Source organism: Stomoxys calcitrans, chromosome 4 (assembly GCF_963082655.1).
Source record: "Stomoxys calcitrans chromosome 4, idStoCalc2.1, whole genome shotgun sequence".
NCBI lineage: Eukaryota > Metazoa > Arthropoda > Insecta > Diptera > Muscidae > Stomoxys > Stomoxys calcitrans.
Genome location: NC_081555.1, coordinates 2859133 through 2875564, shown reverse-complemented (window position 1 = coordinate 2875564; position 16432 = coordinate 2859133). Strand labels below are relative to the sequence as shown.

The following is a 16432-nucleotide window of genomic DNA, read 5'->3' as shown; positions in this document are numbered from 1 at the left end:
TTGATGCCGACGCGCAAGATGTATGTCCCGATTGTAACCAGGGACCGCACGATACACGTCACCTGTTTAACTGCCCGACCAGACCCACTCGCCTCAGACCCAGATCCCTGTGGACGCACCCCATCTTTGTCGCACAGTTCCTGGGTCTTGACACTCAACAGAAACAAGCAGACGGAAGATAGAACACAATAAACTGCTACAACAACAACAAAAACCTCTTTGATGAGAAGTTGTACATGGGCGAAATACTCGCAAATGTTGTCTTTGAACAGTATTTCAATGAATTCAATGAAATTCGCCATAAATAAAACAATTCATTGAAATTTCCTTTAAAATCAAAAGTGTAAGGAAATCTTTTCTAAAGCTATGCTTTCAATACAAATTTTAGCTAAGATCTGAGATCTATTTTAGACTGCCTGACATAATACGGTCTTGCAGGCGGAGATCCCGGCGATCATGGAATGTGTGAGGTGGTGTGGTGTTAGCGCGAGGACATCGAGTATGAACATATTTACGGACAGTAAACAGACCATAAGGGCAATAACCACCAGGACAGTAAGATCACGAACAGTCTTAGAATGGAAGAAGGAAATAAACGCCTTCTCTGAGGATGCCACGATCCGCATCGTTTGGTAGCCGGACCACAGCGGAGTAACTGGGAATGAGAAAGCAGACGATTTGTGAGTGAAGGCCAGAGAACTGCCGTCGACGACGGGTCGACGCAGCCCGAGTTAAGGGCGTGGGCGACGAATGCGCATGTAACCCTGTGGAACAGCGAAACGGTCGGCGAAAATCCTATGCGGAGATCCAGATCGTAAGAAGACGAGTCTACTAATGAAAGGAAGTAAGAAGGAGGTCAGTACAGCTTTCGGTATCATAACGGGATACATAGGACTACGAGCTCACTTATGCAAAATCGGTGCAGCAAGTGATAGCATGTGTAGGGGATTGCGGAGAAGATAATGAGACGTTAGAGCATTTCCTAAGTCATTGCCCGGCATTCGAGGCTATCAGATAAACGCATTTAGGTGGGGATACAATACCAGACATGAACCAACTGAGGAGCGCGCCATGGAAAGCAATTAAGGATTTTGTAAATAGCACGGAATTCCTAACTTAGATTTTCTTTTTCGATGTTACTTTTTTTAAGGGCGCCCCGGTAGCCGAGTTGGTAGCGTGCGTTTAGCATTAAATTGTTTAAATTTTTTTTCTTAAAATAACATATAATTTAAATATACTTATACAACCGGATATGTCACTTTTTGTCCTAAGCAAAATCTGTCGTCAGAAAAGTCTGAATAAAAATGAATATGAAGTTTCAGTTTGGTCGTGGCGCATAGGTTGCAAATCCGTCTTTGACCCTAGCCATATGAGTTGCGTTGCTATCCATAATCGACCCGAAAATTCAATGAACTGAGAGTAAGTTTAAACATACGCAAGTTTGCATTAATAAATAAACTAAAAAACATCTTCCAAGGTGTAATGTCTATCATTTCGAAAGTCTATTTATATGGCAAACAAATCATGATCACTAAACTCCTCAATCCCATGGCAGCAGGTTCTACGTATCAGATTGACCCGGTGGAGTTCTTCATCGGCAAGGGGTGCCTTCTCAGTGCATAACACACTGCTATAACAACAAAAACAACTTGACTCCTATTGGAAAAAAACTAACGAAGTTTAAAACTCAATTCTTTATGTAATAAAAAAGAAACACATTCATAATTTCTTGCCGAAAATATAATGCAATATTCACGAATATTCCGCTAAGGAACTGCAAGGATACTTCTCTCATATCAATTAGTGCTATCCGATGCGATAAGCTCTATGTTAAGGAAACTCCTTTGTATTGCTGAGTCCGAACGACTTGCCGCAGAGCGACAACATTTAGTAGAGAAACTTACACAGCTGATTATCTAAACTCAATACCTCGCAAGAGTCGCACACCCCTCAAAATTTTTTCTGATGTCCTCCCCGAGATTTGAACCCAGACCTTTTGCGCCATAGCTACGCTGACCGAAAGTATATTAATAAAACAAAACAAAATATTGCTGAATTAAAATTCTATAATATATTTTTCTCTATCCATATCTATCCACAAAGCAGTGTTTTTATGTAATCATACGGTTATAGAAAATTTATTGCCCAACAAGGTTTGTGGTGCAATGCAAAATTAGAATTGATTTTGGAAATTGTAAGAGCCTTCTTCATTGACAAAATGAATGCGTTGTATCAAAGTCAACATAAATAGAATGCAATCTTGGCCAATGAAGTAGAAAAGAAGTAGGGCATTGACATAAACGCTTGAAATACGAAGGCAAAAGAAAATGTTAAAAGTTCATGATATTTGCAATAAAAAATTAAAAAAAAAAGTAACCCGTAGTGGACTATGGGAATATGCAGACAAAAAACGTGTTTCGCAGACTCTTATTTTGGTAAAAAGATACATACAAACATTGGTAGTATGTAGCTATTTTTACCTACTATTGACAATGGCGAAAAATATCTACATGTGAATTTTTATGTTAACTTTATTCGGTAGTATGGGGGTAGTAAGTGTAAATATTTGTAACATACAATCGATTTCACTATTAAAGAGAACCGAGGAGGGTACCAACGAAAAAGAGGGGTAATGGTATAATGCGTGGACAAAAATTCAACAGCAATGGGGGATTATCATAAAAAGCTTTGGGCAGAACTATTGGGGTGATAGCTAACATTCTACAAGAAAAACATTACAAGTGCATTTTGGGACTACACAATAACAACCCCCTATCTTTTCAAGAGTGAAAATATAATACAAAAATATACATACAACTTATCACAGATTGAAAATTTGACTAGAAAACATTCTAACCAAAAAGGAAATGCATAAATTACGTATCACAGGCGAGAAGCAAATGTGAGAAAAATATTTGTGTATAATAAATGACAGTTATTTTTAGAGCGAGAGAACAGAACAACAAGAAGCACATACCTTTCTCCGAAGAGAGAAATAATAATAATTGGAAAATAATCATGAATGAAACATCATAAAAATGAGTGCAACTCTATATTCAGCGAGCAATAAAAATAGTTAAATATTGTTTGTACAAAAGCAAAACTATCTCCAAAAGCGTATGCTTCAACATTGTTCTATACAGTCTTGGAAATGACCCCTATTTGTTTTTATGATAAAAATAATAGTAAAGAGAAGCAGCAAACTAATGCACATAACAAGAGAGCAAACTTGACGAGATAGCATTGGCTAAAACGGTATGACGTATGGGTGTCTCTATAAGAGAAAAACAAGATATATGAATATGCCTGTTATATAACGTTATTAAATACTAATTTTTTGCTAAAAAGTGAAGAATAAAGTGAAAAAGAAATGTTCAAACCTCTTTCGTCTACTTAATCTACCGGAGCGCTTATTTTCTTGTTTTGAATAAATATTTATTTTTATATTTGCCCTGTTTAAGCACTGCTTAGTGCAAGTCCGATGGACTGGATAACTACTTAGGGCAAAGTTGCACTTGATAATAATTGGCGTCGTGAGACAACACGTAGTTTTAGAGAATTAAAATAAAACAAATTCAAGTTTCTTTCATAGAAAAAGGTCTGAAGTTGGAAAACATTAAGTTAGCAGAGCAAGCCCAAAACGAATATCAAAATTTCAAATAGCATTAGTTTTGGTCAGGCTTCTTCTATATTTGTAGTAATATTCATTTTTCATCCTATGACGTTGTCAATCTGTGGAACTGCTTAAAGAATTTATTCAGAATTCATGTAAGATTTAAAAACAAAATATATTCCTAATAAACAAAATTTTCTCCTTGTTGAAAATGCCTTGCTTTTAGTTCAACGTATCAATACCTATGTCATTTTAATAATAATAAGAAAATATTCAATATATGCCTCTGGAAAGTGATTTTAAGCACTTTCTTTGTCTTATGCAGTCACCCATATACATACATACAAATAAAGGTTACTTTGCTTAAAGGACGACAAGTGCAGAGCAACCAACCACCCACCACCAATAGAACAAACCACTGACAGTCACGAGGAATTACGTATCCAGAGAAGAGAAAACTGAAAACATTAGACACAAAAGAAAATGTCACAAGTGGAATGGATATTGAGAGGCAGCCGACCCAGGAGGAAAATGCCATTGATTTTTCACCAAAGTACGACAATCATCGTATTTGGCATTGGCTTACAAACGAAAGAACTTAACGATGTATCGCAAGGAGAAAAAGGGGGCGGAGTCTTCGTAGAACCACTTATACATGGCAACGACGAAGACGACTGTGATGTTGATGATGGGACGACATTGATTATTAACCAAAAATGCTATAATCATGATTTGAGAATTACAAAACTCCTTGAAAATTTCATATATATACTTACTTGCCCACAAAATTTTCCAATACTGAACTTTTACCGGCCGATTGGCCACCAACTACAGCGATCTGTGGCAGATCCAACTGCATATGAACGCCCAGTTGTGTGAAGGCATCCTGGAGCTTGTTAACAATAGGAATTAATGAATCCATGATGACGAGGTGGTTGTGTAGCAAATATCCAATGTACTCCTTCCTTGGAAAACGGGTCAAGAAAATTTCCAACACCTAAAAGGTGTCAGAAATTTTGTCCTTGTTCTTCTAGTTCGTTGTTTTTTGTACTGTAGCTCTTTTACTATCGTTGAACACTTTTAGAGCAGATCTTTAACAAATATTCAAATATTAAAATAAATATTAAATTCCAAAATTGGAGGAAATCTTTGGTATCTATCGGTTGCGAATCAGTTACACGACTACGACTACGAAATTTAGACTCTCTGAAATTAGACTCTCTCTTTCTTGACTTGAAAAAACTGTCAAAACTGACGTATGGAGAAAGATACAAAAAATAAAAACAAAAAAAAATCTGCGCACAAATTTCTCGATTACTTGTTCTTTAAGAAATTGTCAAATTATCTACAAATTGATATATTCATTTATTGTCTCCAATAATGGGCCAATAATTTTAGTTTCATTTCATTTTCAATAAAGCAAAATAACGATGTGACTCATACATATGAGAGATTAAATTCAACCCGATATCAGGGGTGTTGACGAATAGAATCAGAGATGTTATTAAAATATAACAAGTTCACAAAATAATATTTTTTTATATATATGCATTACTTTATTGTATAGTTGTTATTACGGGCAATTTTGTTATTTCTGGAATGATAATTGTGCAAAATGTTAATTTCAAAATTTTCACACGACTGACTTATTAGTGGCACTCACAAACTAGGGGGATATAAAAGTCGACTATCGATTAATCGACTTTATAAAAAAGTCGAAGTCGATTTTTTGTGGCACTCACAGACTAGAGGGATATAAAAGTCGACTTTCGACCAATCGATTAATCGGCATTTTGTATAAAAAGTCGAAGTCGACTGGTATGGCCCTTTTAGACGGCACATCATGACTCAGGATGCACTTATAAGGTGAAGTCATGCGAACAGGTTAGTAAAATTTTTTTATTTTTGTTATGATTTCGCAGTAAATTTAAATGTCAGAGGTTCGATATCACAGCTGTGATATTTTTCTAAAATCTTAAAAAGATGTTCTATTTGATCCGACATTCAACACATAAGTAGTTTTTTTTGAGTATTTTTTTAGCTTATGTTAGAAAAAGTACGTCTTATGCATAGTATAATTATTTACAGGCCTGATGGTTTCGCATTGCATAAAATGAAATAAATGAAAAAAAATTAATAAGCAACAAAACAGTGTTATGATGATGAAAATACATATATAAAACACATTTGTAGAAGATAAGTTGTAAAACAAAGTTTATTTCTAAAACCACTTTGACATTTCAGTTTACGACATTTGCCACTCAAGGCGCCAGTCATTTGTGAAATTAAGGGATAGGAAGTCGAAGCACCGTAGAGTGAAACAGGGAGTTCCCCAAGGTGGGGTATATGGTAGTGCTATATGGCAGCTGCATACAAATATGGTCAGATCTGGTTCATACTCATATGTTGAGGGACCCATGCAACTCACTGTGGTGGCGAAAATTGGTTTCTATGCTCAAACAATTAAATCGGTAGATCGCTTTATCGAAACCCGGCAGGGTTGTACATTGAAATCGGGCCAAATTACGAGATTACAAGATTTCTTTTCGGAAGATCGGTATAAACGGTTCTATATCAAGATATACGTCATGTTTGATTTATGCTGTGGAGTGATTTTAGCAAACAGACGGTCGGAAATGTCTGGATTCTCAATGAATACAGACGATCTAGTACTGGAATGTTTAAAACGTTATTTGCGTTGTGGCAAATGGAATGGCAAAATGGCCAACTCTTAGTGGGTAGTGGGTATAAAAACATACACCGAATTTTGGGCTTGTAAAACATTTGGTAGGTTTTGGTCGAGTTTGGCGAGATAACCGTGACTGATCCGAAGAGATGCGCCAGGTTGTTCAACCGTCAATTTATTGTGCATCCCGAGAGAGACAGGGCAAGGAGGAGAGCCATTCGCCGTATTCGTGGTCTCCGAGCCGATGAACAGTCATCACAATTTACCGTGGGCGAAGTTACGAATGTCATCCGTGGCGCCAAATCTTCCAAGGCGTTGGGCCCCGACGGAATCTCTACATTGATGCTGAAGAATCTGGATTTACCTGGAGTTGAGTACCTTACCACTGTCCTAAACTGTCATTGAACACTCTTATAGTTCCCGATGTCTGGAAAATGGGCAGAGTGATCCCGCTACTGAAGCCTGGTAAAGACCCGAGTTTGGGGGAGTCGTACAGACCGATCTCCCTTCTCTCACCAGTGGCTAAGACGCTTGAGGCATTACTCCTCCCGAGCCTCGTAGGAGAATTTCCATTCGCCGAGCATCAACACGGATTTCGGAGACTGCACAGCACAACAACAGCTTTGCATGCCATCACCACACACATTTGCCGTGGCTTCAATCAACCCAGGCCATGTGATGGGACGGTCCTCGTGGCACTGGACCTATCGAAGGCATTCGACACGGTCAGCCATGCCAAATTATTTGAGGACATCGCCAACACGTCCCTCCAGCCAGGCTTGAAACGTTGGGTCGCGATTTATCTGTGTGGTCGCCAGTCATTTGTGGAATTTAGGGATAAGAAGTCGAAACACCGTAGAGTGAAACAGGGAGTTCCCCAAGGTGGGGTGATATCTCCGGCACTGTTTAACCTCTACCTATCCTCCATTTCACCCCCTCCAGGCGGCAAAGAGATCGTATCATATGCGGACGATTGCACGATCATGGCATCAGGCCCCCCACCCATTGATGACATCTGCGATAGGTTGAACGTCTACCTCAACGAGCTTGCCTCATATTTCGCTGCAAGAAATCTGAAGATATCCGCCACCAAATCTTCAGCCACACTGTTCGCTACAAATACGCGTGAGGTGAATACTGAGCTGACTGTGATGGTCGATGGAGAAATGAATCCGACCATCAAGTGTCCCAAAATACTTGGCGTCACATTTGACAGCTCCTACACTTTCTCCCCACATGCCACAGCAATCTGCAATAAAGTCAAAAGTAGAAACAAGGTCCTCAAGTCACTCGCTGGCAGCACTTGGGGTGCAGACAAAGAAACCTTGTTGACCACGTACAAAGCAATTGGCCGGTCTGTGGTAAGTTATGCAGCGCCAGTGTGGTCACGTCAACTTTGTGACACGCAGTGGAATAATATTCAGATCTGTCAGAATGCCGCCTCAGTTCTCATGTGGACCACCTCCATCAGGAGACAAAGATCCTACCAGTGCGAAGACATAACTACATGCTGTCTAAGCAATACCTTTTGGGCTATTATCGCAGAAATCATCCAAATCATCATCTTGCGGATAGATACCCACCGCCCAGAAGCCTTAAGGTAGATCTACACGATCTAGAGCGTGAGGTCCAGCGCTACAAGAGAGAACCTCTAGATCAAGCGGCATATCAAGCGGGTCTGAACAACATTCATGCAGACACGGTTGCAGACGCGCTAATTGGCTACCGGGTGAATGTAGTCCTTGGAGAACGACCACCACCCATTGCACCCGAAGAAATCGACCTCCCCCGGCAAACCAGAGTGGTTCTGGCTCAATTACGTTCCGGCAGATGCAGCTGCCTCAATTCCCACAGAGCTAGGATTGATGCCGACGTGCAAGATGTATGTCCCGATTGTAACCAGGGACCGCACGATACACGTCACCTGTTTAACTGCCCGGCCCGACTCAGACCCAGATCCCTGTGGACGCACCCCATCCTAGTCGCGGAGTTCCTGGGTCTTGACACTCAACAGAATCAAGCAGACGAAAGATAGTACACAATAAACTGCTACAACAACAACAACAGCTGATAACTGACAGAAGAAAGAATGCAATGACAGAGTCACAAGCTATGAAAAAATTTGTCAACGCCGACTATATGAAAAATCCGCAATCACTTTTTGGGCAACTCAATAGTACCAGCCTACGTACGTACATACGAAATATAGAACATGGCCATGGCGAAACAATTAAAGGTGGTTTCATTTTTACAACAACCACAAATCATATGGTGCAATTCGCCATCTTGCCATCAAGCTGATCAACAGAAAACTGTCATCTTAGTACCGTCGAAGCTGGCCGCCTGCTAACAGCTGTTCGCGTGAGATCGCCTTATTAAATCCGCCTTGGAACATGGCGAGAAAGAATTGTACTCAGCTGTTTGTTGTACCTGGGTTAATATGTCTTGGAAGTCATTAATTATTGCCAATTGTGCTAATACTTGCTGCAAGGCATCCGCAGGCGATGAGTTGTGTCGTAAATTAGGCAATCATCTGCGTACAAATTCCATTGAGTTTAAACTTGAGTCGGACGCCATTAAGATGAAAGATGTGTCCTCACAGTTCCTTAGTGGAATAATTACGTGAAAATCAGCAAAATTCGACAAAAACACTACAAAACTTGAAATTTTTGTCAAAAACGCATTTTTTATTGGGTAATAAAAAATGCTGCCCTTCCAAACAGACCGAAGTTGGTTGTAGTTGGGAGTTATTGTTCAGAGGCGAATGTCAAAAACCGGAAGTTACCTCCAAATGTCATCTAGCTGAGTAAATTCTTTTCGTTCTGAAGTTTTTAAACGAAAGTTGTTTTTTCTTGTGCTGTACACGTTTCGTGTCAATAACAAAGGCTTAAAAGTATGTAAAAAGTGCAAAAATTAGATAAATGACAAGACAAGAGCAAGTGAAACAAAACTTAAGTGAAATTTAACAAATTGGATAAATGATTAATGTGATAAATGGCGATAAAGATATGCATGCTCATGGTTTTGTGTTTATTATTGTGGTTTCATTGTTGATATATGTGAAAAATAAATTCAAGTTCAGTCTTTATAATAATTTTTTTTTGCAGAATGCGTTACGTGGCTGCATATATGTTGGCTGTTCTCGGCGGTTTGGAAAACCCCAAAAATGCTGATATTGAAAAGATCCTCAGCTCTGTTGGTATTGAAGCTGACAACGAACGCTTGACCAAAGTAGTTAAGGAATTGAACGGCAAGTCTGTCGAAGAATTGATCGCCTCTGGCCGCGAGAAATTGTCTTCCATGCCTGTTGGTGGTGGTGCCGCCGCTGCTCCTGCTGCTGCTGGTGGTGCTGATGCCGGTGGTAAGAAAGAGGAAGCCAAGAAGGAAGAAAAGAAGGTCGAATCCGAATCTGAAGAAGATGACGATATGGGCTTTGCTCTTTTCGATTAAATTCACTTGGGAATAGTCATAACACAAGTTCAAAACAACAGTAACAGCAAGGCAACAACAACAACTATGGTCATTAGCGTGAAAAAACTTGTCGAGGTAAGTAAAAAATTCAATAAATCTAAAATTAATTGCACTAATCTTCTTAATATTTTGTCTTATTGGAGAAAAAGTTTCCACCAATTTTTTTTATTTATTTGTCAATTTCATAATTAAGCATTTCCTTAATTTCCTTGGCTAAAATGACTATGGGACGTACCTAACTTCGTTCCCGGGCTTTTTTAGTTTATTTTTAATATTCTTTGAATGTGATGATTAAAACTTACACCATCTTTCGACTGTACTAAAATCATTGATGACATATAAGTTTACCTGATATTTCATATAAAATAGTGTAATTTCTTATCGTGTGTCCAATTTGGTCTAACTAAAATTTTGTTTAAATTTTTCTTTACAGCTTTTTTAACCAAAAACATTTCCTCAGTCGTAGCAGCCATCATTATACAGCCGGTTTATAGAAAAAATAATCAGGGACTTTCTTATAAAACCCCACAGGTTTTATAAGAATTTTCTTTTTTGACAAAATTATTTGACATTAAACCAGTACAAAAAAGATTGAGGTTTTTATTTCTATGAAATAAAACTTTTACAAGTTTTTACACGTTAAAGAAAAAATGCAAATGCAAATTGTTCTTTTGTTTTTATTTCTGGGTAGGAGTTTTAGGTAATTTTTTTGAATTTAGATTTTCAGCATGGATACAGGGCACCCCAGCTCATCTAAAGAAGATGGTAAACAATTTCATCTCTAAAGTTTATGACTTTGGTTACAACGACAAAAAAGAAATCAACAGCAGTCGCGTCGTATGCACTGGAATCGATGCAGTATGAGACTCTACGGCTACAACAACGAAAACAGTGGAAACGTCCTGGGTCCTCTTGTTAGAAGGTTGGTTGATTTTCGCTCTACATTATAAATAATTTATAATGATGATCACATTACCATTACCATCTTTCGCCTGATAACAAAGTTGATGTTACTTTTATAACTGAAAAGAAACAAATATCAATAATGTATCAGGTATATATGTAGGTAGAAATTTAATGTCCTTTGCTTTCATACAATTTCAGATTAATGCTCGAATAACAGCTACTGTGTGAATTTTTGGCAAATATTTGAGGTAATTAATTATTTTTAGTATTTTTTGTTTTGTTTCCATATTCTTCTGTTTCAGTAATCGCTTATCTTACGAAAATTTCACCGACCATTTTTAATAATTTTTGGAAAACTAAATATTAATGTACATTAGCAATATATGTATAAATTTAGAAATCTTGTGATATTGGTGCTAAATTAATATTTTGCGGTTACTGACACATGAAAGATTTTTGTGATGATCAATTTACCATTACCATCTTTCGACTGAGTAATTTTTTGATGTATAAATTTTAACTGATTTTTTTTACATAACATCTGTCGTAAGAATTTCAATGTGATACTAATGTTAGGTTTTTTTTCAGATAAATTTTTGCTTGGATTTTGTTGAACGGAAGGTGTTTGCTATAAGAATTAAGCCGAATGTCGTTGGTTTCGAACAGAGATGGATTGGCACACTAATACTGGTGAAAAGACCAAACTGTTTTTGTGGAGTAACATTAGCTAAATTAAATAGCTTTTAAGTAGTGTTAGCCGAACGAATTGGGCGCCCCGGTAGCCGAGTTGGTAGCGTGCTTGGATTACCAGTGGGTTCGATTCCCGCCAGAAGCCATGGTCTGTCGTTACTGTGGTATCACAATGGACTTAAAATTGTCTAAGTGAGTCTGTAAAGGACTGCCACTCTTACCTCACCTAGCCGAACAAAGCCACACGAAGTTGTTTACACTGTCCGTGTGCTTCTATTCGTTTTTCCTTTGCCAGCGGGCATAGGAATTAATGTGCGGATGTGTAAGCTGTCCATTTATGGTTTACGAGTCAGCTATTAATATTTTTAAGCTAAAAAAAAACAATAAAAAAATGCCTCTACATTTAAAGACAAACCAAAGGTTTTCATTTAGCAAGAAGGAATAATTAACGCATTCAAAATTTCTAAAAAGGCATATATGCTATGGGGGAAATTTTGATTGATTCTATTGTACTTTTTGTATGTGGGGGACTACTTTCCAAGACTGCAGATTTTCCAAGTTGAGAACAATTTTTATTACTATACGCTTTTGGAATTTTCTGAAGAGATACAACTAGAAATGGTTTAAAGCGTGAAAAAGGCTGCGGAGATTAAAATTATTTTTGCTTAGGATTCTGGAAGTTACATACATTTGTTGTCTCCAAGCCCATGAACAACCAGCACAACTTACCGTGAATAAATCTTGGCTCTCAGCAGAATATGAGAGATCCTCAACCCGTCTCTAGACACCCCTGTAGTTCCCGATGTTTTCGAAATGGGCAAATGAGTTGGTAGTTCACCAGTAGAAGGCGTCTTGCGGCGCAACTCCCGATTTTTTAGAAATTTTCCTAGTGCTAGCATCTGCATCGATTTGAAAATGTTTGAGCATGAAAGGTACACCATCACCACACAATATTTTTTTCGTGCAAAACCGTTACGATAATAGCTCAGCATCTACTAGGTTTTTATTGTAGTAGTCATATAAATTGGAGGGCACCGTAGCGCAGAGTCTAGCATGACGCTAAACGCGTGGGTTCAACTCCTGGCGAGACCTAATGCTGGCAACATTTGTGAGGTGCTATGCCATGTAAAACTTCTCTCCAAAGAGGTGTCGCACTGCGGTACGCCGTTCGTACTCGGCTATAAAAAGATGGTCCCTTATCATTGAGCTTCAACTTGAATCGGACTGCTCTCATCGATATGTGAGAAGTTTGCCCCTGTTCCTTAGTGGAATTTTCATGGGCCAAATTTGCAATTTACAAGTCATACAAATCACAATTTTATGGATGGGCAACTGCTTTGTAGCACTAGAAGAAAGTCTCTAGATCAAGCAGCGTTTCAGGTAGTTTAAAATGTCAATCAGTGGGGGCACGACGGTGGGTGTACAAGCTCAGATACATTACAGCATATGCAGGCATCTCGATTCCTATTAGGCTATAACTGATGCCAAAGGACATACCCTTTTTTCCGCTTGCAACCTGTTCATCAGCTCGGTTAAGCCTACTAGACTTACTACTCACCAAGGGAATAACTATGAACACCACAATATTGGAACTTTGAGCTCCGATCTGTGTGATGTTTATTGTTATAACGAGAAATTTATCTACAGGCTGCGGATAGTGGAATGCTCCATACGGAGTAGCTGGCAATCAGCGGTAACGAGCGGTGAGTCTCAGGGTGAGGCTGGGTGGCTCCGGCTCTTGCTTGCTTATGACACCCGTTATGCAAAAGCGAGTTATTGGCGCCTTTAAATAGCCAATGGCCATAACGCTCCCGCGATGATCGCTACCACCACATGTGACTATGCGGTACAACCGCAACAAACTACCAGAACACTCTGGAAACACTCAACACGTTACTAAGTTCCTAGATTTGGATTATATGCAAACTAACAATTGATGTCCTATTTTGAAGGAAGGAAAACCAAAGAAAACATTATCAATGGCAGTAAATAAAATAAAAATGTATAACTCAAAATTATTTATTATTTTTTATCATTCAAATTTTGGCAGTGTTGTATGTTGAGTTCCTATATCGAATCGATTGTTATCGATACCATACCAAAACAAATCCAAAACAAGGGTTCAAAGTATGAAGCATTTTTAACGCCGTCATGTCAATTTGGCGCCGTTGACTTTTATTTCTTGTTTGTTTGGGTTCTAATGGTAGATACTAAGTAGATGCTTATGTCCTAACTATTATAAAAGTAATATTTAAACTTGATGTATTAAATTTCTATTGAATCAAATGACAATTCAAAAAAAAAGTGTTACCCAGAAAAGTGAAGTTTTGTGAAAAAGAAATGTGAAAATCATTTTCTCAAACAAACCGAAGAAATAAGCTGAATGCCAAACTACCCAGACAGGCAATAATTGAGATAGATATTCTTTAAATAAAGAGAGTGGTGTTTTCCGGTTTAAAATTTCTATAGTATATTGTAGAATTTAAAGTGCAAAGTGTTGTGTATTTCCTACCAATTTTTAATTTTTTTGTGTCAAAGCTGCGGTCACCATACAATTTTGTCTCGTATTTTGTGTCCGAATTTACTTAGCAACCGTAATCAAATACGTCGTGTAGTTGGAATAAGATAGCCCCAACATAAAACGTATACAGCAAACCACCCACTTTTCACAAAGATTTTTATGCCGCCCAAATGGAAAGTGAAGTGAAGACGCGCCCTGCATCGCTCTCGTAGACATCCAGCTAACAACCCCAACCCTAAACCAAACCTGTATGTATGATTTGTTTTTGCTCTCTTATTATCTTGGGGTGTATATACCTTCTATTTTTTTTTGTTATCTTGTTCGCATGCACAATTGCATTACACTTGCTAAGTTGAAATGTAAAACGAACTAAATAATTTAATTTCGCTATATTACTCAATCACCATGATCATTTGTTTTTTATTTGTGCAATTCAAATTGGCCATTTACATTAGTTTCCACGTTTCAAAAAATGTCTTTTTGAAAAAGGAGCAATTTGGAATAATTAATTATTCTATGTGGTGGTTTCTCACAACCACTAAAAAAATATAAACATTTTGAGCTTTATTTTCAGAGGGAAAATGGGTTTCTTGGCATTAAAGGATAAAATATTTGCAATTATTTCTGTGAATATTTGACAAAACTACTTATCTCGAGATAGACAATTTTCCAGAATTTTTGTTATAAATGAATCTTTTAAAGGCTGTTTTTTCTATTTGTCAGAGTATTTCAACCATTTCTGGTTCCAGAGTCACCCGATAGGTCAAATCAAAATATCTTCGATTTTCTGTGAATTTACATACGACAAAAGAACATAAATCGATTTAGTTGCCCTTTTTTCAAAAACTTTTGTTTAGCAAAAAAAAATATTTAACGCTTCTAAAATATCTTAAAAGGCATTGTTTATGCTTTGTTCATGCATTTTTGTTGCTTAAAATAGATTTGTCTAAACAACATATTATATTATTTCAAAAGCGGTAAGTGATGGAATTTTGAAACCTGTAAAAAAGGCTTCAAAGATTACTTTATCTTATTACAATGATCCAAATTTGCTTACATTGATCATTTTTCGCTCTACTGTAAATGTCCACAGATTTGTTTTTACAATTTCGAAAAATTCTAATATTCTCTAAGGTGAGAAACGTACTGGAGACCCCATTTGTGATAAAAAAATTTTTAGTCCATTGTAATGTTGTAGTTGTAGCCACATTTGCATGGGGAGGGGCGATCGACGTCAAGCTCATATAGGTGAGCAAGCTCTTTCCTGTCTATACGACCGATCGCCGCGGGAACATGATAGCCATTGAATATTTAAAGGCGCCAATAATACGACTTGTCGTATCGAGCACTTGTATAGGTATTCTGTATTTAAGCAAGAGCCGGTGTCACCTGGAATCTCACTGAGACTCTCCACTCGATACCCTTGATTGTCCTAGACTGCAATTGCAGCAACTCCGTATTGAGCATTCTACTATCCGCAACCTGTGGACGCGCCCGGTAGCTCCCAGCTAAGCTTTTCGTGATAACGAAGAACACCACTCAGATTGGAGCTCAACGTTATAGCCTGTATAATGGTCATAGCTATCCCGTGCCGGGTGTCCATTTTAATACCACACCAAAGGGTCTGCTGATGATCAAACCCATGGCTCGAGGGCGATATCAACTCAGTTACCGAGTAGTTTATATCTAGATAAGTACGTATTTAGTTTGATAACTGTGAGTTCCATACAAACTGATTATTATATTTGACTTCTTTAACATTTGGAGGTGAACTTGTTATCTGATTTGGCTGCACAATCCCGTTTGTTTATTTGGGTTAGCCAACAACTTTGCTTCGCTAAGATCAATTCGATTCCAAGCATTTTATTCGTACAGTTTTGTAAGGAGCAGTACATCAACTTAACCCTGTATGTCTATGGGCCACGATGAACGGTTGAGAATGAATAGACAATAGACTAAACCAGCACTTAACCCTTTGATTTAAATAGATGTAGAACTCTCAGAGGCATGTGACTACCGTGTTGTTGTATTCTTATAGATGAGCAAGTTCGTTCGCGTCCATACGGCCGATTGCTGCGGAACATGATGGCCATTGCTTATTATTGCCTCTCACTGAGACTCTCTGCTCGATACCACTGATTGTTCGCGACTGCAGTTGCAACTACTCCGTATGGAGCATTCCACTACCCGCAATCTGTTGATGCGCCTGGTAGTTCCCAGCTAAGCTATCGACAATTAAGAAACTACTAGTATCAGCTTGACTGAGATGGCACAATGTATACCATTGTACCCCAGAGATATTAATATATGTAAACATGTACGACGATTTATGGGTATGCAAAATTTAATATTTCCATGTTTTGAATCCTGGAAGAAATATCAGAAAAATGTCAGCGGTAAATATCCTCATACAAATGCTTGCAACATTTATGAGACCTTCAGCTATGTAATATTGCTCCACCAAGAAGTGTGGCTTAGCGCCTTAAACTAAGCGAAGAATTGATTAAAAATTACATCTTGAATTGGATAATTGTGGCCAAATTTG

The 16432-nt window shown here is 38.0% G+C and overlaps 3 protein-coding genes, 2 long non-coding RNA genes and 2 other non-coding genes across 10 annotated transcripts in view; 5 read left to right on the top strand and 2 right to left on the bottom strand.

Moving 5' to 3' along the window:
• LOC106092708 (dynamin) overlaps positions 1 to 5287 on the bottom strand; it is a 39482-nt gene extending 34195 nt beyond the window's left edge. For 3 of the 4 annotated variants that reach the window (XM_013259646.2, XM_059366952.1, XM_059366953.1), the window contains exons 1-2: positions 5169 to 5287; positions 4390 to 4704 (exon numbers count right to left, since the gene is read on the bottom strand). In XM_013259646.2, coding sequence (XP_013115100.1) covers positions 4390 to 4535 — 146 coding nt within the window. In that variant the 5' untranslated portion in view covers positions 4536 to 4704; positions 5169 to 5287. The remainder of the gene's footprint in view (positions 1 to 4389; positions 4705 to 5168) is intronic. The other variant, XM_059366954.1, reaches the window with a different exon arrangement.
• Positions 890 to 2090, top strand: LOC106092849 (uncharacterized). Its single transcript, XR_001222243.2, has 2 exons — positions 890 to 1419; positions 1478 to 2090. It is a non-coding gene; the product is annotated as an uncharacterized LOC106092849 (long non-coding RNA).
• Positions 5288 to 9081: 3794 nt separating the features above from the next.
• On the top strand, positions 9082 to 10433 carry LOC106093337 (large ribosomal subunit protein P2). Its single transcript, XM_013260385.1, has 3 exons — positions 9082 to 9192; positions 9407 to 9845; positions 10204 to 10433. The coding sequence occupies exon 2, from the start codon at positions 9408 to 9410 to the stop codon at positions 9747 to 9749; it is 342 nt and encodes a 113-aa protein (XP_013115839.1). The 5' UTR covers positions 9082 to 9192; position 9407; the 3' UTR covers positions 9750 to 9845; positions 10204 to 10433.
• LOC131997411 (small nucleolar RNA Me28S-Am982) lies at positions 10050 to 10129 on the top strand. Its single transcript, XR_009398261.1, has one exon. It is a non-coding gene; the product is annotated as a small nucleolar RNA Me28S-Am982 (small nucleolar RNA).
• Positions 10430 to 11195, bottom strand: LOC131997257 (uncharacterized). Its single transcript, XR_009398154.1, has 2 exons — positions 11157 to 11195; positions 10430 to 10792 (listed from the first exon to the last, which is right to left on the bottom strand). It is a non-coding gene; the product is annotated as an uncharacterized LOC131997257 (long non-coding RNA).
• On the top strand, positions 11130 to 11208 carry LOC131997412 (small nucleolar RNA Me28S-Am982). The gene has a single exon (XR_009398262.1). It is a non-coding gene; the product is annotated as a small nucleolar RNA Me28S-Am982 (small nucleolar RNA).
• A 2905-nt stretch (positions 11209 to 14113) lies between these two features.
• Positions 14114 to 16432, top strand: part of LOC106092935 (serine-rich adhesin for platelets) — a 95546-nt gene continuing 93227 nt past the window's right edge. Inside the window, exon 1 of the mRNA XM_059368166.1 lies at positions 14114 to 14135. The gene's annotated coding sequence lies outside the window, so the exon portion shown is untranslated. The remainder of the gene's footprint in view (positions 14136 to 16432) is intronic.